Source organism: Tupaia chinensis, unplaced genomic scaffold (genome assembly GCF_000334495.1).
Source record: "Tupaia chinensis unplaced genomic scaffold, TupChi_1.0 Scaffold138665_1, whole genome shotgun sequence".
NCBI lineage: Eukaryota > Metazoa > Chordata > Mammalia > Scandentia > Tupaiidae > Tupaia > Tupaia belangeri.
The window spans coordinates 1,525,444-1,543,653 of NW_006198557.1; the positions used below are offsets into that span (position 1 = coordinate 1,525,444).

At 49.6% G+C, this 18,210-nt stretch overlaps 1 protein-coding gene across 1 annotated transcript in view; it reads left to right on the plus strand.

Moving 5' to 3' along the window:
• Positions 1–5,100: 5,100 nt before the first annotated feature.
• LOC106736342 (noelin-2-like) overlaps positions 5,101–18,210 on the plus strand; it is a 24,792-nt gene continuing 11,682 nt past the window's right edge. The window contains exon 1 of the mRNA XM_014592847.1: positions 5,101–5,343. Within this exon, the coding sequence (XP_014448333.1) occupies positions 5,101–5,343 (243 nt within the window). The remainder of the gene's footprint in view (positions 5,344–18,210) is intronic.

Below are 18,210 nucleotides of genomic sequence, written 5' to 3' on the forward strand. Positions count from 1 at the left end.
TTTATTTTAATTTGATCAGAGAGGGACAGATAGAGAGAAAGTGAGAAAGCAAGCTGCCAGGTCTAGGACTTGAACTGCAGTTGGCCATGTGGGTGTCCAGCGCCCTTAACCACCATGCCACCTGCTGACCCCTCTCTGGTCAAATTTTTGAAATAATAATAATAAATAAAATTAGATAAAATATTTTGGAGCCAGCAGGTGGCATGGTGGTTAAGGGTGCTGGACTCCCACATGGCCAACCACAGTTCGAGTCCTGGACCTGGCGGCTTTCACTCTCTCTCTCTCTCTCTCTTTCTCACTCATTCTGTCCCTTTATGGTCAAATTGAAATAGATGAACAAGTTAAAAAAAGTTAAATAAAAATAATTCTTTTAAAAATTAAATAAAAGATGTTATTAAATAAATGAATACATTGATTTAGAAAAAAAAGAAACTTTCAGCTGGGGAAGTCCATTGAACATATGTAAGTCACATGACCATGTTGGGCACAGTTCTATCAGGTACCCCAGAGAAAGAACTGGAAAATTTGTGAATAGCTCTATGGACTACCACAGTCTCTGACACATTCGCAGAGTTACACGTTGGTGTATGTATGTCCACGCATGCTCTTTGCTCTTGCCAGTCCTTGTGATGTGGACTTGCCAGTACCCCTCCCCCCACTCAGGGACAGTGCAGGGTGCCTTTCATGCCCTCCCCATAGTATATTCTCGTGCCCATTTGCCTCATCTGGGAGTCTCCTCCCTCCTGAGTTGGGGGTCCCAGGATAATGAGTTTCCCAGCCTGAGCTGGCGCTGGCGCTGAGAAAATAGCATAGACACCTCCTCTGCCCCCAGAGTGGGCTGTATTTTTCCACAGACACTGGGGAAGAATAATAATAAGCCTTGGTAGATCTCTGCGTCGGCCGAGAACCTTCCCCATCTGCCGGCTGCAACGTGGTTAAGAGGAGCCCAGAGGGGAGAAGGCGAATTCAAAGAGGCTCCTGTCTTCCCCACCTGCATGATCTCCCAGCACCCGGTACCACCAGGGACCCTCACCTTCCCCCTTAGCCACCCACTCCTCCTTCCCCACTCTCAAATATTCCAAGGCAGGAAACTCATGAATATTTATAGGGGCCTGGCAGTGAGGGAGATAAAAAAAAAAAAAAAAGAAACATTTGGAATTTATGAACCGGGATCGTCTATAAATAACAGGCCGGTGGCTGATGGGGCTCTTCCCTCACCCACTATATATATTATCTGAACCTGCAGAGCTGCCCTACGCTCGTGCATACGTGGACACACACGCAGAGTTCCCTGTGGGTGCGGTTTCCCATCCTCGGGTGCACCCGGCCCAACGCACAGGCACAGGTATTCACACCTGCCCGGGTGCCTGTGGCCCACACACACCACTGTGCAGAGTCAGCCTGGACGTGCCCCGACAGCCTCCTCTGTTCACATTGCACTCACACCAACACATAGGACACACAGCTGCACACAGTCGTACACGTCACAGAAAGGACCATGACCCTGGACACTCCCTGACCCGGGATCCAGACACTGAAGCTTCCCTCCTCTGGGTCTCAGTTTCCTCCTCTGTGTAAGCACACTGCAGGTCTATACCTCACACAGTGGGTGTGCAGATTTTTTCTTTAAGCATGTAGTTATTTCTTTATCTATTTATTTGTTGTGATTTTTCAAGCTGCTGACCTGGGACTCAAACCACAGTCGCTCATGTGGGAATCCAGCACTTTAACCATCATGCTACCTGCAGATCTTTGAAACCAACCAATGGAGGCTGATCTGTAATATAGTGATCTTGTGGGTTTTTGGTTTTTATTTTATAATTATTGGGACTAGCAGATGGCATAATGGTTATGTCGCTGGATTCCCACACGGTTGGGAGTTCATATCCCAGACCCAGAGGCTTGAAACATGCTGGGTGCGTGTGCGTGTGTGCTCAAAATCCCGAGAGGAGAATAGAAGAGAAGGGATTGCAGAGTGGTCGTCCCCGCCGGGGTGATATCTTGCTTTCTCTCTCTCTCTGTCATTACGGCGAATGGATGTACCCTGTAGCCAAAATCTCTCTGAAAAAGCAAACGACAAACAGGGACCAGCAGTTAGTGTAATGGCTATGTCGCTGGACTCCCACGTAGTCAACTGTGGTTCGAGTCCTGGACCTTAAAACTCACGCTGGGTGCATGTGCGTGCGTGCCCAAGATCCCGAGAGGAGAATGGAGGAGAAGGGGTTGTGGTGTGGCCATCCCCCATAGGGCATGATTTCTCTCTCTCTCTCTCCCCGGCCTGCTGTCTCTCTCTCTTTATCTCTCTCTAGCAAGTGCATACACACTATAGCAAAAAAAAATTTTTTTAAGAATGATTTTCTTTAATTTTATTTATTATTATAATTATTTTCCAGTTTGCTCAGAGAGAGACAGAGAAAGAGAGAGAAGGAAAGTGAGAAAGCAAGCCACCAGGTCTGGGACTTGAACCGTGGTTGGCCATGTGGGAATCCAGCACCTTAAACCACTACACCACCTGCCGGCCCCAGCAAAATATTTTTAAAAAACTAATGTACAAGGGGTGTCATACAGGGGTATTTGACAAGTTTGTGAGTTTTTATTATGAAAAAGGCACACGTGTGGATTTCACAGTGTTTGCACCAAAATAAACTCTTTAATTTTATTTTTCATGAAATCGTCCATGGCTTCATGTATATGGAAGCTGATGGTGTGGGGAAGGGTAGGGGGTTCTGGAACACGTGTAGTTTTCACCAGGGGGATCAGAGGAAGCTTCTTCAAACAATGACATTTGAAGCCCTGTCAGGTGGCGTGGTGGTTAAGGCTCCGGATCCCACATGGCCAACTGCACAGTTCAAGTCCCAGACCTGGAAGCTTGGAGAACACGCTGGACACGTGTGCATGTGTGGCAAAATCCTGAGAAGACAAAGGAGGAGAAGGGATTGCAGTGTGGCCAAAACCCTTTGGGGAGTGACTTCTCACTTTCCTTCTGTCTCTGTCTCTGTCTCTGGAGAGCACCTGTACCCTAAAGCAAAATGAATAAAAAGAAAACCAGTGACACGTCAATAAAGATCGGAAGGACATTCTAGACAGGGAACAGGGGGTACAAAAACTTGATAAAGAAGCAGTTTGTGGGGACCAGCAGTTAGCGTAATGGCTATATCGCTGGACTCCCATGCAGTCAACCGCGGTTTGAGTCTCGGACCCGGTGGCTTAAATTCACGTCGGGCGCGTGTGCGTGCGTGCCTAAGATCCCAAGAGGAGAATGGAGGAGAAGGGATTGTGGTGTGGCCATCCCCCCTGGGGGGTGATTTCTCACTTTCTGTCTCTCTCTGTCTTTCTGGCGAGCGTGCGCCCTATAGCAGAAAAGAAGCAGTTTTTGGCAGGCCCCGTGGCCTAGTGGTTAAGAGAATCTCCCACATGGCCGACCGCGGTTCAAATCCTGGCCGCTGTGGCTAGAAAAACACTCCAGGGTGGAGAATAAGAAGAGAAGGGATTGGGATGTGACCACGCCCCATTGGGTTGCTTCCCCCACCCACTCTCTTTTTTTGTCTCGCTCTGGACAGTTCCTGCTCCCTCCAGCAATGAAAGAAACAAAGAAGCAAGCATAGCTGGGATGTTGTGGGAACAGTGTGGGTGGGATAGAGCCAGTGAGGGGGGAAGTGGGGGGAAGTGTGGGTTGGGAGGTGACAAGGAAGATCATACAGGATGAGCAGAGCAGGTGGGGCAGTAGTTGAGGCACTGGTGCTCCCACATAGCTGACCACGGTTCAAGTCCTGGACCTGGAGGCTTGCTTTCTCACTTTCCTTTTCTCTCTCTTACTCTCTGGTGAGTTCACATGCTCTATAGCAAATTGAGAAATAACAATAATGGGACCAGCAGTTGATGTAGTGGTTGTGTCGCTGGACTGCCATGTGGTTGACAGTGGTTTGAATCCCAGACCCGGTGGCTTAAACTCACCCTGGGCACGCATGTGTGTGAGCCCAAACTTCCAAGAGGAGAATGGAGGAGAAGTGATTGTGGCATGGCCATTCCCCATGGGGGGGTGGGGGTGGTGATTTCTTGCTTTCTGTCTCTCTGTCTCTTTCTGGTGAGTGCTCATGCATGCCCTACAGCAAATATCTCTCTTAAAAAGAAAAAAGAAAAAAATTAATAATAATAAATCATTCTTTTTTTAAGAGTGACTTATTTTAATTTGATCAGAGACAGACAGAGAGGGGGCGGGGGAGTGAGAAAGCAAGCCACCAGGTCCGGGACTTGAACAGTGGTCGGCCATCTAGAAGTGTCCAGTGCTTTAACCACCACGCCACCTGCCGGCCCCAGTAATAAATAATTCTTAAAAATAAGATCCCTCCCTGCCCTTGGGGAGCTGACATAGCATGGGAGCACCAGACAAGAAACAAGATCAGTTTGATACGGGGTCTGGGCGCAGCCGGTTCTATGCAGGAAAATGTAGCAGAGCCAGGCCTGGCGCAGGCGGGAGGCCCCGCACGTCCCTGGGGGGAGCGGGCAAGGACTTGGCCGTTGGGTAGCGACAGCTGCTCTCGGGGTCGGCTGATGGATTGCCTGCTTAGGTGGAAATGACAGAGCTCAGTGTCTGGGTGTGACTATGAGCTTGAAGGGACATCCACATTAATACATTCATACCCTCTTTATATTTTAAAATTATTTTTAGTTTAGTTTTTTTTTTTCCAGAGTTTTTTTGAGGCCACATGTGCTCGCCAAAGAGACAGAGAGAGACGGAAAGAGAGAAGGTGAGAAATCACCCCCCCAGGGGGAATGGCCACACCGCAATCCCTTCTCCTCCATTCACTTTTCAGGATATTGGGCACACACACACGCACGGTATGGGTTTCAACCCTCCGAGTTGGGGGCTTGAACCACACACTCAGCCGTGTGCGATCCAACCACCTTAACCATGATGTCAGCAGCTGGTCCTGGCTCCTCCACCTTAGGGGAGTGATTTAACCTCTCTGAGGCTCACTTTCCCCATCTGCAGAGTGGGGGCAGATGATGTTGGGGTGGGGGTCAACCTCTCCTTCTCTCGGTTCCCTGTACTGTTCCCAGGCACGTCTGGGAAGCGGAGGGCTGAGCCTCAGGCGGTAAATGAATCCAGAAGGCTCTCAGCCATGTCAGGGAAGCCCCAGTGCCAAGCTGGCCCGATATTCATCCCAGGAGAGCCGAGAACGGGTTCTGGTGTCAGACCTCCACGCTGTGATTGGCATAAACGCCTGGTACCCCTGTGACCCTCCTCACTGGAGCTCTGGGGGTGTAGAAGACGCTCTTGGGGGCCTGCCCAGCTCTCCTGCCTGCCTGCCTGCCTGCACCCCCAACAGCTGGCGGGTGGAGGTGCTCAGGGGCTGCCCAGCACCCCCAAGAGCAAGAGCAGCCCGTGGTGGAGGGCGACAAAAGCGCACCCCTTTGTCTCACGATGGATGCCTTGAAAATAAATACAAGTCTTTATTTCTTTTAAATGATTATTTCATTTCATTTCATTATTATTATTTTCCAGTTTGATCAGAGAGAGAGACAGAGAGAGGAGGAGGGAAAGTGAGAAAGCAAACCACCAGGTCTAGGACTCGAACCGCAGTCAGCCGTGTGTGGGAGTCCAGCACCTTAATCACCACCCCACCTGCTGGTCCCTGCAGAGCAGTTTAGACTCCAGAGTTCTTTGGGTCAGGTCGAGCCTGGACATCTCTTAAGGTCTTCATCTTTGCTCAGCCTATTTCCTTCAGGGTCCTGTTCCCCTCAGCCCCACCCCCACCCCCAATTCTCAACTGATCATGTGCTCCAAGCCTTCCTCAAGTCCAAGACCCAGCAGCTTGAAAACCACGCCAGGCGGGACCAGTGGTTAGCGTAATGGCTATGTTGCTGGACTCCCATGTAGTCGACTGGGGTTCAAGACCTGGACTTGGTGGCTTAAACTCACGCCAGGCACATGTGCATGCGTGCCCAAGATCCCAGGAGGAGAATGGAGGAGAAGGGATTGTGGCGTGGCCATCCCCCCTGGGGGGGGTGATTTCTTACTTTCTGTCTCTCTTTGTCTTTCTGGTGAGTGCATGTGCCCTATAGCAAAAAACCTCTCCAAATAAATAAATGAATCTTTCTTTTGGAAAAAAAGAGGGATGAGCAGATGGCATAATGGTTACTCTCTGGTGGTTCAAGTCCTAGACCCAGTGGTTTAAAACACACCAGGCGCGTGTGTACACACGCCTAAAATCCCGAGAGGAAAATGGAAGAGAAGGGATTGTGGCGTGGTCATCCCCCTCGGGGGTGATTTCTTGCTTTCTGTCTCTGTCTCTCTCTATGTCTCTGGTGAGCATACGCACCCTGTTGCAAAAATCTCTTTAAAAAAATGATAATAATTATTGGAGCTGGCAGGTGGCATGATGGTTGGAGGCACTGGACTCCCACATGGCCGACCGCGGTTTGGGTCCCGGACCTGGCAGCTTCCTTTCTCACTTTCCTTCTCTCTCTCTGTCCCTCTCTGGTCAAATGAAAATAAATAGATAGATAACGTTAAATAAATCATTCTTTTTAAAAATACTACTAAGTATTTAAAATAAAAAGAGTGCCCCCTATTGAGGGCCAGCTGGGCGGTGGTGGATGGACAAACGGAGGCATCAGGAGGGTCAAGGTACTTGTCCAAGGTCTCGCCGCTAGGGGGCGGCACCACGACGTGCCCGGCACACAGACGCGGCCGTCTCGGCTAGGCGGGCAATAATGATGCATATTACATGCAGGGCCCGTCTCTTGGCGAGTGCGAAGGTGATGCTAATCTCCTCCGATGGGGACAGACTGCAGGCGCCGGCGGCCACAATGCCGGCGGCCACAATGCACGCTGATTGAAGGCCCTTCTGCAGCCCGCCACCTGCAGACCGGCCTTGGGTTCCTGCTGGTTCTCGTCCTGGCCCTGGAGGAGAGGGGGCAAAGGGCCTCTCTTCCGGCAGCTTTGGCCGGAAGCAGCTGTTCAATGCTTAGCGGGAATCGATTTCCCTTCAAGTGGCACATTCTCACTAACAAAGGGCTTGGGTGACCCAGGTGGCTGTCACTGTCCCCTCCCTTATGAGCAGAGGACGTGCCTCGCAACCGCAGAAGCGGTTTTTAGTCTTTGAGATTCATTTCTTTCAAAGCCCTACAATACTCTAAAGGATGGGCCGGGACAGCTTCCATTGCTCACTTTCCCTTCATAGGCGGATTTTTTTTTTTTAATTTGTTCGAGGGCACGTCCGCTTGCAGAGAGAGAAAGAAGGGGGGAAAGTGAGCAGCACCCCTCACGGGGCATGGCTATGCTGCAATCCCTTCTCCATTTCTCCTGTGGAAATTTGGGGCATGCACATCCATGTGCCCAGCGTGTTTCTTTCTTTCTTTTTTCTTTTTAGAGAGATTTTTGCTATGGGATGCATGCACTCGCTGGAGAGACAGAGACAGAGAGACAGAAAATGAGAAATCACCCTCCAAGGGGGGATGGCCACACCGCAATCCCTTCTCCTCCATTCTCCTCTCGGGATCTTGGGCACGCACGCACACGTGCCTGGCGTGAGTTTTAAGTCACCAGGTTCGAGACTCAAACCATGCTCGACTACATGGGAGTCCAGCGACATAGCCATTATGTTGTCTGCTGGTCCCTCCAGTGTGTGTCCAAAGCCCTCAGGTGCAGGACTTGAACCTCACAGTTGGCTGTGCGGGATCCAGCCACCTTAACCACCAGGTCATGGGTTGGCCCCACTAGTGGGTTTCTCTGCTCCTCTTTAGCTCTGTCCAACTGTTTTTCCAGACCCTTCCTGGCAGATGGTCCCCACACTCACACACTTGTGGGCTGAATTGCATCCTTCCGAAAATTCACACACCGAAGCCTTAACCACATCTCCTCAGAACGTATTTGAAAATGGGAGAGGGGGTTGTTTATTTATTTATTTTAATTTACCAGAGGGCTGGAGTGCTCACTGGAGAGAGGGAGAGGGGAACACAGAAAGTGAGAAGGCACCCCCAATGGGATGGCCATGCCGCAGTTCATTCGCCTCCATCTCCCTCCTGTCTGGATTTTTGGCCTTGCATGTATATGAACCTGGCACCCCTAGGTCCGGGGACTCGAACCATGCAGTTGGCTATGGGGGATACAGATGCCCTAACCACCATGCCACCAATTAGCTCAGAGATGGGGGTCTTTAAAGAGGTAATGAAGGCCTCACCTTGTGGCATAGTCAGTAGCAAACTGGGCTGCAGTGCTGGAAACCACATGGCTGACCCTGGTTCAGAGCCCCAGCCCGGCTGACCCGAGATATTCCAGGTACATAGGTGGACACCCGGGTTCCTGAGGAGCTGGAGGGCTGGGGAGAGGGGATTGCAGCGTGATGGGTCACTCTCTGGGGACACTGTGTGTCTGTAAGTGCGTATGCTCTCCATCATGAAAAATGGATAAAAATGAAGAGGGAATTAAATTAAAATGAGGTCATTGGGGTGGCTCTAATTGAATAGGACTGACGTCCTTATGAGAAGACGACACGAGGGCTGGTTTGGTGGCAGCGGTAATGCAGCACTCAGGAGAAGCCGAATCCCACAGGGCAACCACGGTTCGAATCCCCGGCCCAGTCAAGCTGAAAGTTGCCAGGCAGGTGGGGAATGGCTGGGATCTGACAGGCTAGAGGACAGGAGGAAAAGGATCCCGGGGTAAGCAGACCCTGTGGGGGGGCACTCATCTCTCTCACACTCACACTCACACATACACTCTATCATGAACACAGAAAAATGTCACTGGACTCCCACATGGTCGACCACAGTTCAAGTCCTGGACCCGGTCATTTCAAATTTGCCGGGTACGTGTGCAGGCGTGCCCAAGATCACAGGAGGAGAATGGCCGAGAAGGGATTGCAGCATGACCATCCTCCCGGGGTGTGTGTGTGGGGATTTCTCGCTTTCCCTCTCAGTATCTCTGTCTCTCTCACTTTCTGGCCAGTGCACCTGCCCTAGGGCAAAAAACCTCTTTTAAAAAAAGAGAAGAGAAAGAAAAAGGAAGGATTGTTCCTACTCTAGTGGTTAGAGAAGCCGGATCCCGGATGACCAACCACAGTTCAAATCCTGGGTCCGGCAGCTTGAACAACACATGAGGCACGTGTTCACGCATGCCGCAGATCCCAACAGGATGGAGAAATGGAGGAGGAGGATTGCGGCGTGGCCACACCCCACGCACGCTGCTCTGTCCCTCTCCCTTCCTCTCTGCCTCTCTCTGACAAGCAACATGCACCTTTTTGTCAAATTAAAAAACAAACAAAACTCACACAAGGTGGCTGACAGGACAGAGAATTAATTGTGCGGTCCTATAAAACCTGCCATCAAAGCGTCTGCAGGGCTGACCCTTCTGAGGCCTCAGCCCCGGCAGGTGGACAGCATCTGCTGGGGTCTGTCTGTACAGCCTCTTCTCTGAGTGTCTGAACCTACATTTCTCCTGTCATTGTTGTAGACGGTCTCGCTGCGTCACCATCCTCCTGCCTCGGTCTCTCCTGGAGCTGAGACCACACCAGATGTTTATTTTCAGGATTTGTTTATTTGGGGTCGGCAGATGGCATGGTGATTAAGAGCACTGGATTCGCACCTGGCTGACGGTAGTTCAAGTCCTGGACCTGGCAGCTGGCTTTCTCACCTTATCTCTCTCACTCTGTCCCTCTCTAACCAAACTGAAGATAAATAAAATAATTTTTAAAAATCTATTAAAGGGACCAGCAGTTGGCATAATGGCTGTGTCGCTGGACTCCCACGTGGTCGACTGTGGTTCGAGTCCCGGACCTGGTGGCTTAAACTCACACTGGGCGCGCGTGCGTGCGTGCCCAAGATCCCGAGAGGAGAAGGGATGAGAAGGGATTGTGGTGTGGCCATCCCCCCTGGGGGGTGATTTCTCGCTTTCTGTCTCTCTGTCTCTGTCTGTCTGGCGAGTGCATGCGCCCTACAGCAAAAACCTCTCCAAAAAAAGAAAAAAGAGGTAATTTGTAAATTCTCTAGAAGGTGTATGTGTTCACCGGAGACCGAGGCGGGAAGGTGAGAAAGCACCCCCCTCCCCCCATGAAGCAAGATCATGCAGGAATCCCATCTCCTCTCTCTCTCTCCTTCCCCTTGGGAGTTTAGACACACATGCACACGTGCTCGGCATGTTTTCAGTGACTCGTGTCTGAGGAATCGCGTGGCTGGCCGTGGGGCATCCAGCCGCCCTAACTACCACGTCATGGATTGACCCTTTAAGCTATTTTAACATATTAACCACTTCGGGACATTGGTATTATTCTTAGCCCTAAATTACAACGTGGGGAGCCAAAGCACAGAGCAGTTAATTCACTAGCCCGGGGTCACACAGCAGAGCTGGGATTCAAACCCAAGCAACAGGGCTCCAGAGTCAGAACCCGTAAGTGTTCTGAGGTCTCTTGTCCTATGAGGGCAATGAATACCTGGAGGACTCCTTTCTTTGAAACTCTGAATTGCATATCGGGGTCTAAGCCAAAGAGAAAAGGTTTAGACCCCAAATGAACGTGCCGCCCCCCCAGGGGTACACACAGTAAATAAATAAGGAGGTGGGGTTTTCAGGCCTTCCTAGCACCTGACTGCCTGTCTAGTAGCTAGCAGGTTGGTCCCCCTGTCACCTCCTGGCCACTCTGTCCCCACCTGTGAGTCCTCCTTCCCCTGCCGGGAGCAGTAAACACCATTTTGTGCTGGGGTGTCCCTGGCCTCCAGCGTGAAGTGCCTCAGGCAGCCCCAGAGGATAAATTTCCCCATGACGACCTTCTCCACACCAAGGAATTGATTTCAGAAATCCATCCCCAGCAGACAGGCGGGGCCCCAGCCCCTCCGCAGGCACGGATGGCTGCAAATTTATGCCCTGGCCAGAAATTGAATTCCTGTAAGCCGAGAGAAGTGTCTGAAAAGCTCACCCGGGCTCATTTTTACTTCTGACAAACTTCAGGCGAGAGATTAAACCTGAGCCGGTGTTTTCCAGCCGCGGGGCCCGCGGTGGTGGAGAAATGACCTCGCTCTGAGCATTTTTCTTACACATCCTCCAATTGAAGCCTCCCAGGGCTGAGCGAGAAAAAAGCCGCCAGACCTGCGGGCCTGCGTGGTGGAAGGGAATTCCCATTCTGACCAGCGAAGGTTACAAAAGGGACATGCTGGGACTGGCAGGTGGCTAGGAGATTAAGGCACTGGATCCCACATAGCCGACTCCATAGTTTGAGTCCTGGACCCGGGGCTTAAAAATCACACTGGGGGGACCAGCAGTTAGCATAATGGCTATGTTGCTGGACTCCCACATAGTCGACCGCGGTTCGAATCCCAGACCCGGTGGCTTAAAACTCACGCCGGGCGCGTGTGCATGCGTGCCCAAGATCCCGAGAGGAGAATGGAGGAGAAGGGATTGCGGCGCGACCATCCCCCCTGGGGTGTGATTTCTCGCTTTCTGTATCTCTGTCTCTGTCTGTCTGTCTGTCTGGCGAGCGCATGCGCCCTATAGCAAAAACTTCTCATACACACACACAAAATCGCACTGGGTAAAGGCTAGCAGGTGATTAAGCTGCTGGCTTCCACGTGACCAACTGTGGTTTGAGTCCCCGACCTGGTGGCCTGCTTTCTCACATTCCCTCTCTCTCTGGTGAGCACACCTCCCTATAACAAACTTTAATAATAAGTTAAATAGGGGCCAGCAGAGGGCATTAAGATTACGTCACTGGACTCCCACCTGGCCGGCAGCAGTTCGAGTCCTGGACCTGGAGGCTTGAAATTCATGCTGGGTGCTTGTGCGTGTACATGTGTACCCAAAATCTGGAGAGGAGAATGGAGGAGAAGGGATTGTGGCATGGCCATCCCCCCTGGGGGAGTGATTTCTCACTTTCTGTATCTCTCTGTCTCTCTAGTGAGTGGAGAGACACGCCCTATAGCAAAAATCTCTCTAAAAAAAGAATAAGTTAAATAAAATAAATACTTATTTTAAGACAAAAAGGAAAGAGAATCACCCTGGGCTCATATATATGCATGCCCAAAAATCCCTAGAGGAGGATGGAGGAGAAGGGATTGCGGTGTGGCCATCCCCGCATGGGGGGCGATTTCTCACTTTCCCCATCTCTCTTTCTCTTTCTTGCAAGCATGCATGCTCATTAGCAAACTTTTAAAAAGAAACAAGAAAAAGAAAACCATGCTCTGTGTATCCCAAGGCAGCCTCTGGGTCCCCCGCCATCCTGAGGGACCAAGAATGAGGCTGCTCATTCGTCTCGATCACCCGTCGGCCTCTGCACCAGCTCCGGAGGCCCACGCAGTGTCTGCAACTTGGCAAGCTTCTAATTAAGCTTCCTTGTCTGTGGTGGAGAGGACCTCAGTGTCTGGATCATTCCAGAAGCCTCATTTCCACCCCCGCCTCCCCCTCCCTGCCCCACCAAAGGCCTAAAGGCTGGGGAGGGCAAAGCAAAGAAGCCCAGGAAGGAAGGAAGAAACCCCGTCTCATCCTCGTCTCATCCTCGTTAGAAAGCTCTTCCTGGCTTGCCTTGAAAAATGAGGTGACGGATGCAAATGCGACTGCTTCTCTGTGGTACAAAAGCCCCTAAATATTAAAGAAATGAATCCTTGATGTCGACAAAGAAAGGATCAAAAACGAATCTTTCTGAAAGGAGAAGAGCTTTTATTTCGCTGTGAACCTTCTGTAGACCTAGCCTCTGGCAGGGATGCCTACAGAACAGGGAGAGGAGGGAAGATGAAAAAGCAGACGCGTTCAAGTTTTCATTCATTCGGGGATGCGTCTACCGCGCCCACGCCCGGCGGGTGAGGGGGAATGAAGACCCCATTCCGGCCCTTACAAGTCAGTGTTTGGGCGCTGGCAGGTGCCTGGTGGTTGAGGCGTTGAACTCCCACATGGTCAACTGTGGTTCGAGTCCCGGACCCGGAGGCTTGCTTTATCACTTTTCCTTTCTGGTCAAATTTAAAATAATAATAATAAAAAATAAATAAATAAATAACTACAGTTCAAGAAATATATATATTTTTAAAGTCCGTGTTGCGGGGCCAGCATGTGGCATGAGGGTTAAGATGCTGGATTCCTACATGGACCACCATGGTTCAAGTCCCTGGTGGTTTGAAAATCACAACAAAGAAATAGATAAATAAATCAATGTTAAAATTGAAAGAAAGAAAGAAAAAAAAAAAAAGCAGTGTTTATTGTTCAGCCCATGGCATGGTGGTTAAGGTGGCTGGATCCTCCATGGCCAACTATGTGATTCAAGTCCTGGACCCAGTGGCTTGAAAAACACACTGGTGGGGCCAGCAGGTGGCATGGTGATTAAAGCACTGGACTTCCACATGGTTGGCTGTGGTTTGAGTCCTGGACCTGGTGGCTTGCTTTCTCACTTTCCTTCTCTTTCTCTGTCTCTGTCCATCTCTCTCTGGTGAGCCTGTGTGCCCTATAGCAAATTAAAATAATAATAATAAATAAAATTAAATACATACTTATTTTTAAAAGAAAGGAAAAGAGAAACACACTGATTACATGTTTGTGAGCGCATGCCCAAAACTCCAAAAGGAGGGAGAAATGGAGGAGAAGGGATTGAGGCGATACGATCCCTTCTTAAGGGGGTGTTTTCTCACTTTCCCTTTCTCTATCTCTGTCTCTGGTGAGCACATACACCCTGTGACAAAACTTTTAAATTCCAGGGGCCAAGAGGTGGTATGATGGCTGAGGCACTGGACTCCCACATGGCTGATCACAGGTTCAAATCCCAAATCTGGCAGCTTGCTTTTTCAGTTTCTCTGTCTCTCTCTCTCTGTCTCTGGTGAACCCTATAGCAAAGTAAAAAATAATAAATAAAAATAAATCATTGATTTTTTTAAATTAAAAAAAATATATAATAGTGTTGAACTCATTATGGCCGACCACAGTTCAAGTCCCGGACCTAGCAGCTTGCTCTCTCTCTGCTGTCTTTTTGTGGCAAAACTCATGTGAAAAATAATAAATAAATAAATAAAATAATAATAATAAAAAAAAAAGAGGACAACCTGCAGGAGGGGCAACATCGCCAGGCCTTATCTAGAAAAACCAGCAGGGCATGGTGGCTCCTTCCTGTGGTCCCAGCTGGGAGGCAGAAGCAGGAGGATTGCAACATAGTGAGATCCTAACTTAACCACAGTTTGAGTCCTGGACCTGGCAGCTTAAAACTCACGCCCGGCGTGTGTGCGTGCATGCCCAAGATCCTAAAAGGAGAATGGAGGAGAAGGGATTGTGGTGTGGCCATCCCCTTCCGGGGGGTGATTTCTCACTTTCTATCTCTCTGGCAAGCACACATGTCCTCTAGCAAAAATCTCTCAAAAAAAAAAAAAAAAATAAGGCTGTGGCCGGGGGGGGGGTTGGGGGGGCGGGGAACATTGCTGACTGCAGTTCGAATCCCAAACCTGGTGGTTTGAAAAATATAGCGTGTAAACGTACCCGGAATACCGAGAGGAGAATGAAGGAGAAGGGGTTGCAGCGTGGCCCTTTCCCCTAGGGGATGATTTCTCACTTTCTCACTTTCTCTCTTTCTCCCTGTCTCCCTGGCAATTGCACACATCCGATAGCAAAATTAAAAAAAATAAAAATAAAAATAAAGCAGTGGAGTATTCTACAAAATTCCTGCGAAAATCATGAACAGGGCTGAGAAGCCATCACAGACCGAGACTAAGAAGACGTGAGACGTGACAGGGTGAATGCAACCTGGAATTCTGAGCTGGATTTTAGACAGAAAAGGGACATGACGGGAAAACTGGGGACCCCAGAATAAAGTCCAGAGTTTAGTATAATAGTAAAGCTTGGGGCCTTCACGTGGCGTGCTGGTTAAGGGTGCTGGATTCCCAGATGGTTGACCGTGGTTCGAGTCCTGGACCTGGTGGCTTGCTTTCTTGCTTTCCCTTTCTCTCTCTGTCTCTGTCTCTGGTCAAATGAAAAATGATAATGAATGGAATTAAATAAATAAATAATTCTTTAAAGTGTGGGGGGAGGGTATATCGTGAGCACCCCTCATCTGAAAATCTGAAATCCAAAATGCTCCGAAATCCAAAACCTTCGGAATGCAAAAAACGGGACACACAGATGGAAAATTCCACAGCCGACTTCATGCAACGGGTCACAGTCGAAATACTGCAATACAAAAATATCCTCCGTAATTACTTTCAGGGGGCAGGCCGTGGCTTGTTGGTAACGCACCTGGATCACGTGAGAAAGTCCCCAATGTCCCCAGACCTCCTTCCATGCCCCTTGTCTGGGCTTGCTGAATCCGAGGGTGGTCCATGGCATGAGGATTCATTGGGGGTAACCCCCTCCCTATGGAAGAAATTTCAAAGTAAACTTAAGGGGGGACCAGCAGGTGGAGTGGTGGTTAAGGTGCTGGACTCCCACATAGTCAAATGTGGTTCGAGTCCCAGACCTGGTGGCTTGCTTTCCCACTTTCTCTCTCTCTCTCTGTCTCTCTCTCTGGTGAGTGCACATGCCCTATAGCAAACAAAATAATAAGAAATACAATTAAATAATTCTTTCAAAATTTTTAAACATAGGGTCAGCACTTGGTGTGGTGGTTAAGGCACCAGATTCCCACATGACTGACCACAGTTCAAGTCCTGGACCTGGCTGTTTGCTTTCTCACTCTCCTTCTCTCTCTTTCTCTGGTCAAACTGAAGAATAATAATAAACCAATAAAATAAGTAATTCTTTATAAAATTTTAAAAAGAAAGAAAGAAATTTTAAATTATTTATTTAATCTAATTTATTATTATTATTATTATTACTTTAATTTGACCAGCAAGAGAGAGAGAGAGAGAGGGAAAGTGAGAAAGCAAGCTGCCAGGTTGAGGACTCGAACCATAATCAACCGTGTGGGAGTCCAGTGCCCTTAACCATCACGGTACCTGCTGGTCCCATGAACAAAGTTTTTCAATTACCTTCAGTGTGTATGAAACTAAAACCTGTTTAGGGGCCGGTAGGTGGCATGGTGGCTGAGGGTGCCGGACTCCCGCATGGCCGACTGTGGTTTGAGTCCTGGACCTGGCGACTTGCTTTCTTACTTTTTCTCTCTGCCTTCTCTGGTCAAATTTAAATAAATAAAGTTACGTAAAATAATTCTTTAAAGAAAAACCTGTGTAGGCTTGAGATTCATGTCCAAGATATCTCATTATGTATGTGCAAATATTACTCCACCCCCCAAAAAAAAACCCCTGGAATCTGAAACATTTCTGGTTCCAAGCATTTCAGAGAAGAGACGCTCAACCTGTAAGAAAGCTCTTTGTACTCCCTTTGCATATTTCCTGTAAATGTAAAATTATTCCAAAATAAAAAGTTTATTAGAAAAAGGAGCCAGCAGGAGACTTGCAATAATTCTAGAATAGTGCCAGCTTTGTGTGCTGGCAATAAAAGCTTCTACTCGCTGTGCATGTATGATGGGATTGACTCTGGAAATTCACTAACTCATTTATTTTTTCTTCTTAGAGGTTTTTGCTACAGGGCACGTGCACTCACCAAAAAGACAGAGAGACAGAGAGACAGAAAGCGAGAAATCACCCCCCGGGGGGAGGGCCACGCCGCAATCCCTTCTCCTCTATCCTCCTCTCAGGATCTTGGGCACGCATACACATGTGCCCAGTGTGAGTTTAAGCCACCGGGTCCAGGACTCGAACTGTGGTAGACTAAATGGGAGTCCAGCAACGCAGCCATTATGCCAACTGCTGGTCCTGCCTTTCAGCGAGGCAGAGAGGCTCACAGCCCATAGGGCCTGGCCTTGCACAGTGGCTAAGCTGTGCTTGGAAAACTGGGTGCTCCATGGCTGACCATGTTTTGAATTCCTCTCCTGCTGGTTTCAAAAATGAACCAGGCATGGGAACCAGCAGTTAGCGTAATGGCTGTGTCGCTGGACTCCCACGTAGTCGACCGCGGTTCACGTCCCGGACCCGGTGGCTTAAAACTCACGCCGGGCGCGTGTGCGTGCGTGCCCAAGATCCCGAGAGGAGAATGGAGGAGAAGGGATTGCGGCGTGACCATCCCCCCTGGGGGGTGATTTCTCGCTTTCTGTCTCTATGTCTCTCTCTGTCTGTCTGGCGAGCGCACGCGCCCTACAGTGAAAATCTCTCCAAAAAGAAAAAAAAAAAAAAATGAACCAGGCATGAGTGCATGGATGCCCAAGAACTTGATGGGAGGGAGAAATGGAGCAGGGAGGGGCCAGAAGGTAGTGGTTAAGGCAGCTGGACTCCCACATGGCTGACTGTGGTTCAAGTCCCAGACCTGGAGGCTTGCTTCTGCACTTTCCTTCTCTCTGTTGGCCATGTGAGATCCAGCACCTACCTACTAGCCTGGAAGGTTCATTCTTTCTCTCTGTCTCTCTTTCTAACCAGAGCGCGTGCCCTCTGGCAATGAAAAAGAATAAATTAATTCATTAAAAAGAGAAGAGGGATTGGGACCAGCCGTTGGCATAATGGTTATGTCCCTGGGCTCCCATGTAGTTGACCACGGTTCGAAGCCTGGACCTGGTGGCTTAAAACTCATGCCAAGAACGCATGCGTGCGTGCACAAGATCCCGAGAGGACAATGGAGGAGAAGAGATTGCGGCGTAACCATCCCCCTGGGGGGTGATTTCTCGCTTTCTGTCTCCCTGTCTCTCTAGCAATCACACACGCAAAAAAATCTAAAAAAAAAAAAAAAAAGAAACAAGAAAAAAAGAAAAGAAAGGGGGACTAGCAGGTGGTGTCATGGTTAAGGTGCTGGACACTCCCACTTGGTCGACCATAGTTCGAGTTCCAGACCTGGCAGACCTGGTGGCTTGCTTTCTCACTTTCCATCTCTCTCTGGCCAAGTTAAAAAAAAAAAGAAAAAAAGAAGAAGGTGGATTAATTTTGTTGGGAAGGAATGAATGAATGAGTGGACTCACAAGTCCCCCTGTATCCCAGCCCCTCCCCAGCCAGGCAGCTTTTCCAGGCGAAACCCCAGCCACTTGGGCTGAGGGACTCCCCGTCCTCCCGCCAGGCTCGGGCTGCTGAGCTGATGTCTTCTTTAAGAGCCGTCAGGCTTATCACTCAGAGGGGATTTGCCAGTTCCTGGAGCTTTGACAAGGGCAGCCGGCTATTAGCTCAAGCCCTCCAAGGGGACGCGGCCCCATCACGGCTCAGACGTGGCAGACAAGCATGTCCCGATCATTCATCACGGCTGAAGGCGAGCCTGCCGGGGCAGGGGCCCGGCCGCCG